Below are 16,089 nucleotides of genomic sequence, written 5' to 3' on the forward strand. Positions count from 1 at the left end.
CATCTTCTGATCTGTACAACTTGTCTCCAACTCGAGCTAATTGTTCAATGAGTAACTTGCCTCATAGTTTCCCCGCCATGACTCTCAGTTGTTCCTTTCTCTCTGTAAACTGACTGATAGAGGTGAAGGTTTATGGCTGTGAACAGTGTCACAGTTCTGAGATCCAGCAGACACAAAGCTGAAGACATATTTGTCCTTCCACCATCTTGAGAGTGTTTGCCAGGGTTTGATAAGGCTGGAACCTCAGTCGTGTCCTCTCTCTATAGCCTGTATTTTCGTCTGCTGTCCCATAAAGACAAAAGATTCTGGGGAAAGAAAAAAACATTATAATGGCATTAAATCACTTGGCCAACCTCTGTGTAAGAGACTGGAAGGGTAACATGATGTATAGCGGTTGCGGTTGCCAAGGTTTCCGGCTGATTAAAACTCTCAGGTTGCCATACATCTTCATGGCGAGTTTTGGTAAAAAACAGACACAAACTGTACTTTGTTTGTAAGTAAGTATATTACACTTTGCCGTGGAGGCATCGATCCAGGAGCATACTGCCAAATCCCTTCGTGTGGTAGGCTGATTGCATGTAACGTGACATAAAGTGAAGAGCTTATTGCTTACTCACTTATCAATCAATCAATCAATCAATCAGTGTTAAGCGAGGGCATACACTGTACGATTTGAGCCTGTTTCTGACGCGATTTTTAAGCCACAAGAGTCAAATTTCAGCTTTGTCAGGCATTGTTTGCCATGCGAGGACCGATCGACTGCTCATGAAGAGCCATCGGCCAGAGCAGAGCGTCTGAAAGTGCAGCGGTGACACGATGCATCATGATGGAGAACAGGGAGGCTGATTGAGCGATATGAATTTTTTTATTTCACCTGGACTTTTAAGGATTATTCTTTCATTCATAGATTAAAATGTATAATTATATACAGCAGAAGTTTAGTGATAGTGATAAGTGTAAATATAATAATACTGCTGGCACATTTCTAAATAAGCATGTCAGTGTTTATAACGCAGGGCGTTTATCCTTTGCTGGAGAAAGGGGGCATAAATTAAGAGTATAACCACTTTTCCACTGCTCACACTTTTATCGGTGCTTACACTGAAGTTTCAGGAAGTAGAGCACAAATCAGAAGGTTGGTGGTTCGATCTCCGGTTCCTCCCGCTGCATGTCAAACTGTCCTTGAGCACGATTCTGAATGGATTAGTTTCTGTTCTGATGAGTGTGAATGGGGTACCGTAAAGTAGTTTGAGTGGTCGGAAGACTGAAACTTCAACTTCTCAACTTGTGCCATTAATCTCAAAGAAAGTTGTGTCTTGATTGGACTGTACGCTTTATCCTGGTTCATATTAGTCTACAGTAATGAGCTTTTTCCCAGTCTACTGTATTATAATTCTTTTAAAGTGTTGCTGCCTGAATGTCTAATTCCATCTCTGCGTTGTTCCCTCTGTGTAATTAGCTCCACCGGTGACTTTATGTAAAATAGTTGTGCCAAGTTTTAATTGATTAAAAGTCGGCGTGTTATTTCGAGGAAGAACAATGTAGATCCAATTAGCACTGTAACGTGTAAACATGAACACTAACTCCCATGGTGCACCAGGGTCTGTGTGCATCTTTCTGTGTGTGTGTGATTCAGTGATCAGTCTCATTTCTTAATCATCACTTTCTGCTCCAGATGAGACTTTATGAGGGGACTAAATTGCCTTAAAGGGATTTCTTATTAAAGGGATTACACCCATGTAATCCCCTTAGTCCCAGTGGACCCCCAAAAACCTGAACACACACACACACACACACACACACACACACAGTTATACACTACATAACCAGATTAGCATGTGGAAATAAATGTGCACAATGTTTTTGATACGCTACAAATGAAAACACACACGTTAAATGATGGAGCACATCCGTCACGTGACCCCGTTGAAAATTGTGTGTATGTATTCATTACACAAAAAGTTGTGTGTATTTATAACCTTGACATGAATCTGTTTGTGTGTGTGTGTGTGTGTGTGTGTGTGTGTGCGGGTGTAGCGTAACGCTGTGGTTTTGGCAGTGCTCCCTCGTCTCATCCCCAATTAACGAAGACAAATCCGCTTCTATCTCCGCTAATGAGAGTCTTTAAGGTGAAGGGACTCTGTATTTATTTAATAAGAAGAAGCTTATTTATTCCATTTCCATGAGAAAGAAAAGCCGCCGCCGATTTGCACGGGGACGGATTAGAGGAGGAGGAGGAGGAGGAAGGAAGGAAAGGATGAGAACAAGTTGGATGGAGAAGGGGAAAGGGAAGAGGGTAAAGAAAGCATGGATTGAAGGAGGGGGGAAATAGCGTGACAGCAAGAAACAGTGAAGGCGTTACAAAAGACCTAAAAAGAGGAAGTTAGGGTGTCAATAAAGGTTTTGTCGTAAGATATCAAAGAGTTTTACTGTTACAGAAACTTTAACCTATTTGTTTACGGTCTTTTACCGTCATTGTTTTTCACCGTAAAATCTATAGAATTTTTTTTTACAGTGTAGATGAGAAGGAGGACAGAGAGAACTTGGAGGAGGAGGAAGAATTTGATGAGGTAGAAGATGAAGAGGATGAAGGAGGGGGATGAAAAATAAAAAGCAGAAGAGGAAGCAGAGAATTAGAGAGAGATGGAGGCGAATGATCAATGGACCATAAAACGTAGTCAAATTGTTACTGAAGCCTGTTGGGAGAAGAGCGAGAACACCTTCTTCATTGAGAAAACCCTTCAGTGAAGTTCTGTGCTCTTCTTCCAACAAAGAAATAGTTCTGATATAACTGATGCTAGCAACAGCTACGCTAACCTCTTTAGCAGCCACCACTGTGTCACACACACTTCGTCACACACACCTGGCTTTAAACCACGCCTGTAGTTCAGCTCAGCAGTCGTTCCTCAAAGGACGCTGATTGGTCCAAACCACTGTGATTCGGACACAAGAGCGCAGTTTGAAACCTGGCAAGAGTTCATTGAAGAGAAATCAAATAAAGTGGAGGATAAAGGAGGAAAGGGGGACAGGAAACAGAGGCTGAGTAACTCTTTCTGTATTCCCGCAGGTGGAGCTGACTGGCAGCAGCGTGTTCGACTACATCCACCCCGGCGATCACGTGGAGATGGCGGAGCAGCTCGGCATGAAGCTTCCTCCGGGCCGAGGGATGTCGCTGTCCCAGGGAGCCGTCAACGAAGACGGGGCGTCCTCGGCTTCGTCGTCGTCGCATTCCGAGACGCCCGAACCAGGTAGGAAATGAGGGAAGGATGAGGAGTCTTTTTTCCCCCACAGGACATCATGATCAAAATCTGAGATGTGGAGGGGTGGCTGGAGGAAACAAAGGAACACTGGGATAGGAGTGGATAGATGATGGAAAGTCCCTCATCATCCAGGGATTTCTGCTTTTGAGAAAGAAAGTAAAAGATGGAGGAGAAAAACTGGGGGACGGGAAAGGGAGTGGAAAAGGACAGAGGAGGATGGGGTGTAGAAGACAGAAGAGAAATGGAAGGTAAAAGAGCAAGATTGAACTGTGGAAAAGGAGAAAGGGATGAAACAAAAGGTCACGGAAGGAAAGGAGGGATGGAAGGAGAAGGTCAGGAGGGAGTGAAGGAGGAGCAGGAGGAAGATGAGGATGAAGAGTGTTAGCTGGTTGTTTGGACTGAATAATCAGTTCAACCTGCATGAATACATATTATATTGTATATAGATACAACTTCTAACAGTTTATCCGGCATAAAGTTATTGTCCATATGTTGCCAGTTTCAGCAGCATCCCAGTTTGTTTACTGACATCCTGATAATGTAAATAAGTGCCAGCATCAAATGCATGCAGTTTTTAAATTGTGCTCATTTTTAACTGTCTTCTGAGCGTGTAACTACTTTTACACTAGTGGACTAGTCTAAATGAGTCACCAGGAACATCCCTATTACGCTCATTTCTTTCACTACTCTTGCCTAAACCTAACCAATGAACACTAGCCAATCAGAGGAAGAGTAAGGCAGGTCTACGGCATGGATGTATAAAGAGAACTGGATATAGCGTTGGAGGCAGTTTTTGGGAAAGTGTGCATCTCTTGACGGACGCCATTGCTGTGATTACACAGGTCGGCCACTATGTCAAATTAGCTTCAAAGCATTGCGTTCTTCCTTAAGGCTTGGTCTACACAGAAAGCCGGTGGGGTAAAAAAAAAAAATCAAGCTTTACGCAAGTATTTAGGGATGCATACTAGACCCATCAGGAGGTGGCGGGAGCAATAACGAGTAAGGGTACTTGTGAGTACTGGTCCATTTCGGCCACTGTACATAACTTAAAATAAGTCTGTGTTAAGTTTTGGTGTCACACGGGACGCCAACAGCATCCTCCATATCTGACTTTAATGGTAAATTAAATCATGATGTCAGACGAAGCGAAGGGCCACTGACGAAGCTTCCATATTTCACGCGTTTGGGAGTGAAAACAGGCTCTCTTCCCTCTCTTGTTCCCCAATATCCCAGCATCCTCAGCTCTCAGTTTGAATATAATTAGTGCGCCACATTGTGAAGCCACCACTGCTGTAAACTGGGAAAGGACACATTCCTCATTGGGATTCTTTGCATCGCCGTCTTCTATCCCTCCTTTTATCCCTCCATCCTCTCCTGCGCCACATGTTCAAGACTTTTTACCTTCCAAATGCTTTTCAATGTGCTTCTCTCTCTCTCTCTCTCACTCATGCTGATGATAATTTAAGTATTAGGGGAAAATCCATTTATAAATTAAACAAAATGACTTGATATCCATCGAGTCCCTTAGTTCATCAGCCTGTTCAAACAAGGAGGGGAAGATTGGCTTTGCGGTGGCCGGGGTCTTCGGAGACGGCACGGTAATTAGATCTGCCGCGGATTTATTCTTGGCTGATTGGTGCTGGTGATGGGTGAGGTGGGGGGGGCTTTAAATTAATTGGAGTTCCACATTTGAGGTTTTTGTTCTTTTTTTTTCCCTTCTTTGACTTTCTGCAAACCTCTAACCGAGCCTCCCCGTGCACCAAACTGGAGATAGAAAGAGAAGACAGACGACGAAAGGATATACATGGTGGTCGTCAATGTCAATTTGTCCGGAGAGAAAGAAAAGGATCTAAAAACACGGATGGGTGTTTCCCCAATGCTAATTTGCCCTAAAGATAGAAAGATATGAAGACAATGAGGAATAAAAAATGGGGACAAGGGTTTATATGAATGTCTCAGTGATTCCCAAAGTTAATTTGACCAGAGAGAGAAAAAGAGTAAAAGAAAGGAGGAGGGAATGAGGACAAAGGTGTTTGTTCTCCCATGTTAATTTGTCTAGGAAGAGAGGCGGAAAGAAAGAGAGGCAGGGGATGTAGGGACGTGTTTGAATGTGCATGAGTGCTTAGCAATGTTAATTTGTCCAAAGAAAGAGAGAGAGAGAGAGAGAGAGAGATAGGGAGCAGCAAGGAGGGAGAGGTTTCAGACGGACATGTATGAATGTGAAGGAGTGATCCCCAATGATAATTCGACCAGAGAGAGAGGAAGAGGGAGGATTAAGATTCATGTATGTGTTCTTTAATGTTAATTTGTCTGGAGAAAAGAGAGGTGGAATAAAAAAGACAGAGGAGGAAGAGGAGGAGGAGGGTCCAGCAGGGCTGGTATGAATTTGTATGAGTGTTTCCCAGGAGGAGGTGGGGCTTAAATCAGGTGTCCAGGGTAACAGGCCTGTTCATTTCCTCCGCAGACAATGTGAGGTGACTGTCTGAGTGTTTGAACTGTTGTGAAACCGATTGAATTATTATTATTTTGACTTAAATAACTTAAATGACTAAATAATGTTGAAATGGATTAAATTTAAAATTCACAAACACAAACTCAATTTTTTAAGTCAAACGATTCTTGATTAAGCATCTTTTACTAGTTATTTGTGTGACACTAACTTAGTTTTGTAAGTTACAGAAACATTCCTGATAACTTCTTACTAGGTTGTTTTGTTTTCACAGCACAAAATTAAGTCAGTGTCACTAACGATTTTCAACAGTTTCAACTTTATTAAGATAAATTAACGTATCCAGTGTCAGATCTCAGCCTAGTCTTTTTAGGTTTTTGTACAACTGAAGTACGGTGAGAAATCAGTCTTGGTCTCTAGTTTGTGGTTGTACAGTTTCATGAAGCTGTGATTATCTTGGAGGTCATTTTATACAGTGTTAAAAACCGCATGTCCACTGTGTGCTGCAGGTGTCAAATGGCGTGATTCTACGTTAAGGTTTAGAGTTTAGAAGTTGGTGAAACTGTGCTGCAATGAACACACGTTTCTATGAGGAGTTTTTGTTAGTTAGTTTATATTTTTTCTTAAATTCACATTAAATTCACAGCATCCTCCACTCCAGACGATGAGTAATGCATTTCCACAGGCGCCTTCGTCATTAGTTTTCATCCCAGTCGATACCTGGCGAACACCACGCCTGCTAACGTCTCCGGCTGAGCTTTTCCATTTGTTTACTTCGTCTCTTCCTCCTCTTCCTCCTCCTCCCTCTCTTCCTCCTCGAGGCTTCTTTGTTTCTTTCGTCCTCCTTCCCCAGAATTTCCTCCCGTTCATCACCTGCCTCTTCCTCGGTGCACTGGGGAGTCTCCGATCGATCGCTGCTGACTTTGTTTCTCTGTGAAGTTTCACACTCCGGGCACCACTTCATCCTCCCATATGCTAATGGTCTATAGTGGGGTGATTTAAGGGCTGGTTTGCTCCTGTTTTTCTAACTGGTAACTTTATCTGGAAGACATACAGGCATTCACTGGATTGGACTGTGTGATTTCTGTCTTAAATAAAACAAGCTGCAGAGGCAAAAAACAAACTTTTAATTCATTATTCCTGCAATATCTCCCCGATGGCAGAGAACATCAGGCACCTATAACATGAACTCCAGACTTCGTTCATTCAATCAACTGAACTGTCCTCACACAGTCAAAAACTTGCAGCCACACCCACGCTTTAATCAAGGGTGGGTGTGGCTGCAAGGTTTTGTTCCAATCAAGCAAGAAGACACCTGAAATGACTGTGTGAAGACAGTTCAGTTGATTGAATGAACCAAGTCAGGTGTGCTGCTGCATGGTTGGAATTCACGGATCAGTTTGACACCCCTGCTAGTGTGTAAAGTATACAAACCTTATATGGTCATGTAGATATATTTAGAATTGACAGCTGTCATAAAACATAAATTACATAACGTCATTCAGATATTTGCTATGAAAATACATTAGTTACTTGGCTGTGCAACATGAAGGTTAGATTTATGTTTTATTGTTGGACTTTCAAACAGTATGTTCTACTTTAACATGAAAGCTTTGAGGTTGACAATAAAATGATGAATCCAATAAAAAAGCAGGACGAAGGTGCAAACGTCGCCCTAAACTCTGATACTCTGATGTTTCTCAATGCAGAAAGTAATAACCCTACGTAAGTATGTGATGTTAAACACGTGGATAACATGAAACCGTCTCATTTTGGTGACGTTTAGGCAACAAAAGTATTTGGTTAAGTTTAGGGAAAGATCATGTTAGTCACACATTTAACATAATTAAAAACATTTTAAGCCAGCTGGACCAATGTATCCACCATAACCTCCTCCATATGTTCACCCTCTCTCTCTCTTTACACTGCTCCAGTCATAATTAATATGGCCACTAGAGGTCGCCGCCTGAAAGTTATTATTTTATTATTTTGAATAAGCTGGGCGCACAATCAACCTATACAGGCGCTTTTCTGGTGAGGACGGGTTCACCGTTAGCTTTGTTAACAAACTTCATAAAATATGAAACCAAAGTTACATTAGGCTCTTTTTCTGGTGTGACTGCGAAGCTACGAGTGGAGGTCACCATCAAGGAATATGGATAATGTTGAGGAAAGCGATCTCTTTAAACCCTTATCCTTGCGTGTTCTTTTAATGAAGCAATAGGAGAAGATTTACTCAATAATCAGCTTTATTCTTAACACCAGTAGAATGTGCAAAGTTTACAGTCCAGACTATAGTATCCCTGACAAGCAACAAAGTGTGTGTCAGTTCACGAAGTCCGACCCTCTAACTCTCCCTGACCCAGTGTATTATAGTACATCAGTGAGAAACGTCATAATAAGGCATCGTCTTCTTCCCATCAGCTGTAGGCGCCTTCCCTCCTCGTAGTATCTGACTCCAACGTCATGCTGACGCTTCCGGTAACCTGAAACTTCACATACCAATAGACACTACGCCTGTTCTTTGCAGCAGAGTGATTAACACTATCTAACCTACGTATTGCAGCAGAGTGATTAATACTCTCTAACTTTCGCACGTCACTGACAACTCATTTATTTCCAGATATGGAGTTATTTTGCATGATTATGTGGCGCTCCCTATATCTCAAGATCCTGTTGTACGGCTGCAGGAAGAAGCTGCGGTTAGCATGACCCTAACTCAATGCTGAGAGTTTGCTGTTTATCCATCCTGTTTGTCGGTACAAAGTTTCATGCAATATACCAGCCTTCTATTTATTACATGGTGCTCAATCATCCTTATTTGCTAATGCAACTTTAATCACTTTATTCAAGCATATATGTTTTTAATCATTGGTCACATGATGGATAGAAAACATAACATATCTTCAGTAAACACTTCGGAATAAGTTGAGGTTATCGCGTTGTTTGCATTTCGCCAGCATTGTGTAACTAATAGGATGCTAACGTTTAGCCTTGGATGTAACCCCAGGTTCCTGCTGTACCATGCTAACGTTAGAGAGCACATAAATAAACTGTTTTAGTTTTGGAACTTAGATTTTTTTAAAAAGACAAAACCCTCCAAACTCCTTATCACTTAGTGTCTTTACTACTATACTTATACTTCAGCCTGTAACACTGCCACAGATCCAAAGCTCTAGGTTTAGTGAAGGACGCGGGACTCCATGTGACTTAGAACAAGCACAAAGTTGTTTCATTTTCACATGAAGTTCATCAGTTTTTTGAGTTAATAACTGAGCTTACCTCGCCGGCTGCTCTGTCATAATATATCAGATGTCTGACCCCATCCTTTTAATTACAGTCACGCTCATAAAGTATTGAAATTGGAGTTAAAATATGAGATGACCTTGGAGGAGAGAGATCCTTCCTTTGAAGCTGCGCGCTGCTTTCAACACCCTCTCGCACTTGAGTCATCTTTTAAAGCACATGACGCAATTTGACTAATATCAGTCAAACTGAGGCTGAGAGGCTCCTCGTCTCTAACTGCTCTGAAGGGTGAGTGGTTGAGAATCATTACTCATAAGTGTAATTCAGAGTCGCTGAGAGGAGGAACAACTCTCCGTTCGGCTCTTATTTCCTCGCAGTGTCTTCATTACATATCATCACTTCAGGGTCACGGCAACATTTATATTCTGATCTGATGTCCGCTGGTTGTTGACTTTGACCTTTCACCTTCTCACTGGAGGTGACTTGTAATTTTTCATCTTGAAGGAACTGAGAATTGTTCCGCCCTGATAAATGCATACTCTGACTCAAAAAACAAATGGTTTTTGCCTTTTGAAAACTGATTTTGCCTGCAAAGTCGATATTTCTGTATATTTAATACCATTGTACTGGAAGTTTTGCTAGGTTTTATCCATTATGCATAAAATTATAACCTGGGACCTGCTTTACCCTCAGTCTGTAAGCTGTTATCCAGTCTGAAGCCACATTTTTACCATCCACTGTTTAGATCTTGGTGCTTTTTAACTCTAGATTTGAACCGGATGAAGGATTTTAGTCACTGAAGGAATCCTAACCGGGAGAAGCTGACTGCATATGGCAATGGTGGAGACCCCGTAGTGGCAGAAATTACACATTGTACGTTCCTTCAGTTTCGCCTCGACGCTTGTAACGCGAGGGTGAGACGAAGGAGTTGTCATCTGCAGCTACACCTCAAGATGTCTAAATCCTCCACACTGCTCCTTTAATACTGTGATAAACTTCGTCATACAGCAAATACAGTTTAATAGCACAATCCACCATTGCAACAGAACTGGCAAAATATTTCTAATATTGGACAATCAAATATCTACGTTTGCTTCAACGTCTCCTGGGTTTGATTTCCCAAGAATACAGCTCATGAACGTAGTACTTTTCCCAAGAAGTTCCTGAATGACGGAGGCTCCATAAATGCATCACCAAGAGAACCTCTGATGTCAAAGTGATTTTTGAACACAGCGAGAGGGCGAGATTTCAAAAAGCATCCGTCAAAACCGCATGACCACACAATGATGACACCGCTGACAGAGAAGTGACAGTGGGAAATATTGAAATGGAAATTAACTTTGTTCTTTGCTGCTCTAATGATCTGTTTTGCCTTCAGGCTTCAATACAGTTTCAGACTTTCTTTGACTAAACACTTCAGAATTACAGTTTTGTGTATTGTGAGCATTTTACAGCATCCTAAAAAAGATGTCTTAGAGAACTTGTACACAGGAGCCCTATCCTGTATCTCAGTATTTCAGTCAATTCTGGGAAGAAAACTAAATGAAATAATTTTTAAAGTTTAGATTAGACTGTAAACCAGATTGTTGACAATGATTGAAACATTCTTGATCAAGCAGTTTAAGTAATTTTAAGTGACTTAATTTTGAAATTTGTGTTTGTATCCTGAAAAAAAAACTAGTAAAAGTTACTTAATCAAGAATTTTCTTTAACAAATTGAGTTTGTGTAACTTAAAATTGTCCATGTAAACAGTTTCAATGGTTTTTAAAGTGAAAATAATTTCATGCATTGCAATGTATTATTTAATTTAGAAATTGTGATGACCTGAACACAAGCTGTATTAGAACAAGTATCAGGGACAAGAAAACACTGAATTTGTCAAAAAAAAGAGGAGCCTATTAAGTCTGTATGATTGTTAAAAAGATAATACAGACACACAAAACACCTCTCTGATTAATATTTAGTCTCCCAGTATATACTCAGAATATACTCAATGATAGATAAGATGTTCCTTAAGGAAGAAGTTTGGGAACCACTGGTATAAAACGTACATCCGAACCTGTGAAGACTTTTAATAAGCACTGAATTCTTTAAACATCCTCAGTATTTCCCTCCTTTTCTGCTCCAATGTCTCCATCTTGTCTCAAGTTAAAGTTGTGATATTTGCCTTCAGGACAGAGCAGTACCTGCAGTGTTTTTAACAACCTGCCCGCTGACTGCACTTAATTTCATTCACATTCAGGCCATCAAAGAGAAAAGCTTGTAGTTAATTGAGTATTTATTTCAATTTGCTCTCATCAGAGAGAAAAATTAGTTAGAAAAACACCCAGTTTTCAAAGTCCTGGAAGTAACAGTAATTCTGCCCTCCAGGAAAACACCATAAGTTCTCCATTATTAGCTCCTTGCGGTCTAATTGTCCGCGGCGTCCCCTTATTTCAACATCATAAGTCTTTGATTATTGTTGCTAATTACGCTATTAGCACAATGGAGGGGAATAATTCGTCATAATCGCTCACATTTATCATAATTACCCAAGTTTACAGTCACCTACGTTTAATGTCATTTAGAGCGGCCATCGGCTGCGGCGGCTGCCCAAGGACAAACCCGCTCCGTGTGTGTGAGTCGGTGGTGAAGAGTGTTTGTATTTGCATTTGAAATGTCACTTGGACTCGAGGACAGAAGGCAAAGGTCAAATCTGGCGGGATGCACACACACAGAGACACAAATGTAGTACACGCTTCAGTCGTCTCTCACCTCTTTCTTTGATCCTCCTCTCGTCAAACCGTTTTTAGGACTCCAGTAAGTACACTTTGTAAATGGTCCTGTACCTTTTGAGCATCCTGTTAGTCCTCCAATCTATAGAACGAAATATGCAGCTTGTCCTCGTCTTCCAAGATGACCCATGTGAGCGTTTTCTGATCAATTGTTTCTAAAATCGTCATTGCAGGGATCTTGTTCGCGAGCGACGGTAAAATGGAGCGCGTCGGCAGAAGTTGCACAGTAGAAGTTGTAGAAGAACACTAGCTAACTAGCTGGACATTTTACATCAATCGTTAGTTAGCTAACTTAATATGTGACTATATATGGCCTATATGTTGGGTTTATCTTCAAAATGGGGTTGTCTTTTCAACATAGATGAGTATAGCACATATCGTATCTTCTAACCGCTAGCTAATCGATATTAAAAGATTGATGGTCACATCTCACAGCTAATGCTGAAGGCTAAGAGCTAACTTAAGATGTTGCTATATGTAGGTTTTGTCTTTTAACTAGTTTTCTTTTTAACATAGATGAGCTTAGCACATAGCGTGTTACAGGAAACTGGAGCACAGAGCAATAAGGGGCGGGACTTAGGAAGGGTAAATTAAAGCCTTTAATGCTGCAGTCTGCGACCACACACAGTCCTTGTTGATGATTGGCTAATTGGTCAGAGGGACCCAGATCCAATCACTTTCTTGCTCTTTCTTGCTCACCAATGTAAAAAAAGAACTGGTGACCTTCAACCACAGTCGCCTGTTCCTGCTTTCTAGTTGTAGCTGTAGATCCACAGCAACCACTACACCAACTCCCACAGATACGAGAGGACAAATTCCTTCCAGCATAAAGAAAACACACAGGAAGCAGTCGGTCTGCATTGTGTTGCCGAACAGTGACACGACATAAAACCTTCAGCAACACGTGGGGCGTCCGTGTGCAGCCGCAGCCTCGACTGAACTCTCTGGAACAGAAAGCGGTTCAGCCTTTTTGTCAGACCTGCTAAATGATTTCCATACAGCAGATCCTCTAAACTCCACGCTCACTGGGAGAATTAGTCACAATGGATTGAGTAAAAGTGCTCAAATTAATTAAATCAGTGTCATGAGTGGTTTTTTTTTTTTAAAGAAAAGCAATAAAACCACTTGAGGCAAACAAAGAACTTTTCAGAGGGCGGAGGATTATTACTAAAGCAAAATTATCCGTTTGGTTAAGTTTTATTAAACCGCCGCCCGCCCGCCGCCGCTCTAAATGGAATCTTTAGAGTACACAATAGCCAATCACAGGCTATTATTATTAGAGTTTTCTAATTAGGCTCCTTAACGAGGATGGTGGCTGTTTACAATGGGAGCCGGAGCCGCTCAGATAACGGCGCCAGAGGACAGGGCGGCTCCGGACGACAAATAAAGCGCTCCTCTCCGCTATCCGTCTGTCACAGCGCCGATAACACGGGAACTTCTCAAGGTCCAAGACTCAACTTTTAATTTGTAAGAGTGTGTGTGTGTGTGTGTACTCAATCAAAGTAAGTTTAAAGAGAAGGACGGCGTGTTAAATGTGATGAAGAGGAGTGTGTGTGTTTAACTTTTAATACGACAGAAGACAACCGGCACAAAGAGGGAAGGAATGACAATGAAGAAAAGGAGAGAGGGAAGAAAGCAGGAAAGAGTTTTAAAGGCGGCCGTTTGTTGGATGTTAAAAGAAAAGTACATTTACTCAAGTACTAACTTTGAGGTACTTGTATTTCTACTCCACTACTTCTCAAACTGTGTAGAAAAAATGCTGTGGTTGCCAGAACAGGGAGGGAGTAAAGGTGATAAAAACAGGAAGTAGAGTGAGTAAAAACGAGAGAAATAAGGGAAGAAAGTGAGAGATGAAGGATGGACAACAGCAGAATGGAGGGGAGGAAAACAAAGGAAGAGAGAGAGAGGGAAAGCAATAGACTCAGAGACTGAATGTCCTCAGGGCTGAACTGCTGGTGGCAGACAACACAGCACGAAGAGGTCAAAGGTCACATCTCTACAGAGGCTGGCTGGGGTCCACACACACACACACACACGGCCGCAGTCTGCCTCGCAGCGATCTGACTGGTCACTCATCACTGCTGTCTTGTTTTTTTTATTCTTATTATTGTGTGTGTTTAAAGGACCAGTGTGTAGGATTTGGTGGCATCAGCTAAGTGTGGTCGGCGCCATCTTGGCAGTCCTGCCTCCGCCGGCTAATCCAGAAATGGGCAAACAGGTGGAGCTGAGGGCTGAATGAACCTAAAAGCCACCTGTGACAGCACCCACCTGTCACTCAATGAGGCCACGCCCCTAATTATTATAAGGTTAGGCATTTTAATACGGGGCCTTATGGAGATTGACTCACTGCTGGAGCCTCAAGTGGACATTAGAGCAACTGCAGTATTTGGCTTCATTTCTCAGAGGTTGTCGGGGTTGAGAGTGAGTTGTATTAGTGGCATCTAGTGGTGAAAATGCAGATTGCAACCAACTGAATCCAAACTCGTAGGATGCAACAAGCCCTATCTACAACCAGTGTTTGGTTTGTCTGTTCTGGGCTACTGTAGAAACATGGTGGGTCATGAATATTATGAATAATCTCTTATGTTACACACTCGACCCCGGCTTGACACCGGGTGGGTTCGGTGGTAGAAACAGTACCACCTTTGTCCACAGGGGTCGCCAGAATCAACAGAAAATTAAAGATCCTTCCTGCTTAAAGTAAAACATCTGAACTCTCTGACCTTCAGCAGATCTTCTCGTGTTTGTATCTCGATCTGAACTGACAGCAGAGCTTCTCCGAGCTCTCTGTAGAAGTATCGTCACGTAAATCGACATGTGCGCGTCTGTTCCATCTGATCAGAGACAATAAGTCGTAGTTTGTGTTCATCAGAAGCCGGAGCGGCTCTTCACAGACGTGTTTGTAAAACCAGTTAGCAGCTCGATGAACACGGCCGCCGCGTCTATTCCTCCTCACGCCTTCCTCTGATTACGGATGCTAATCTGTTCAGTCCATCCATCTGTCCCTCTCTCCGCCGCCGCCTGGATTCAATTACACCAAACACACTCCTCTCTCTGTTATGCTCGCCCTCTCCGTTTCTTCTTCGTCCTCGTCCTTATTCTTCTTCTACTTCTTCTTCTTGTGTTTTTTTTATTTCCCGCCTCCCTTTCTTGTTGCTTTTATCTGGGGACGCCGCTGTCGTCTGGCCAAACATGAACAGAGAGGCAAAGAGAGAGAGAGAAATTAAAATAGAGGAAATAAAGACAGAAGGACTCAGAGACACAAAGGAAGAAAGAGATGAACGAGTTATGGAGATGGGAATTAAATCAGAGAGAGCTGAGGTGTCGACAAGCACTGACAGACTCTTTTAAAAGGAAGTTTGATTGATTCAAACATCCAAAAGTCATCATTATGTATTCAAATTATTATTTCAGATTTTTGGATCTTTCTTAAAGGCGTTAGCACATCTCACTCTTGGCTTAGCCTTATAGCTGATTAGCATGTTTGTGTTCTCAAACTGTCTATCACTGATGGTACGTGAGCTGCCTCCAGTGCAGTGGTTCCCAACCCTAGGGGTCGCCAAGGCTTGACGACGGGTTGCAAGACCTTCTTGATTTTAAGGGGCTGTAAGAAAACTTTTAAACCGTACACAGTAGGCCGATATCTCAGCATTTCATTCATGTTCATTCATCTGTGAAGAAAACTATGTCATTTTTATGTTTAAAGTTAAGATTATTACTTAAGACCTTCACTCTCCTCGTCCTGCATTAGAAAAGCAAGACAACCACAGAGCTAATAGCACAATGGCTAAGCGTCAGGGAGAGGAAAACACTGCATTTGTCAAAAAGAAAACATATTGGAAGTGTGTATTACTGTAAGAAATAAAAAATATGCATAAAACAGACACAGAATTGTATAAAATTATCAGGAAAACTAATTTGTGATCAGTCGATCACTCGTTTACGTCCTGCAGTTATTGTGTTGACTGTTTATCAGTTGTTCTGTACTGTTATTGTTCTACATTGAATATAATAATATAAACATCCATAAAGTCAAAGGTCATCAGTCGACTCAGTGACAACAAAAGCAACCTCTGCTGTAGAGTCACATGACTTAGAGCCTCTTCCTGTGTGTAGGCAGGGAGGGCGAGAGACGCCGCCGCGCTGTGAGGAGGCGAGAGAGATCAGCGTCCTGTTGTGTTTGTGTAAAAACCGTCTCAGGGCGGCGAGCGCTGGAAGGCGATGCATTCAGTGTTTGTCCTGCGGTCGAGGTGTTTCAGTGTAAATGCCACAGGAGCAGCCGCCGGACGCTGCGTTCAGGCAACCGTCCTCCCTGCGGGAAATCTGATATTTGTGATATTTGTGCTGTTTGTTTATATT

The 16,089-nt window shown here is 42.0% G+C and overlaps 1 protein-coding gene across 4 annotated transcripts in view; it reads left to right on the forward strand.

The window, feature by feature from the left end:
- LOC127354098 (neuronal PAS domain-containing protein 3) overlaps positions 1 to 16,089 on the forward strand; it is a 286,712-nt gene that overhangs the window by 236,281 nt on the left and 34,342 nt on the right. For all 4 annotated transcript variants that reach the window (XM_051383751.1, XM_051383752.1, XM_051383753.1 and 1 more), the window contains one exon: positions 3,068 to 3,248. In XM_051383751.1, coding sequence (XP_051239711.1) covers positions 3,068 to 3,248 — 181 coding nt within the window. The remainder of the gene's footprint in view (positions 1 to 3,067; positions 3,249 to 16,089) is intronic.

Source organism: Dicentrarchus labrax, unplaced genomic scaffold, assembly GCF_905237075.1.
Source record: "Dicentrarchus labrax unplaced genomic scaffold, dlabrax2021, whole genome shotgun sequence".
Lineage (NCBI taxonomy): Eukaryota > Metazoa > Chordata > Actinopteri > Moronidae > Dicentrarchus > Dicentrarchus labrax.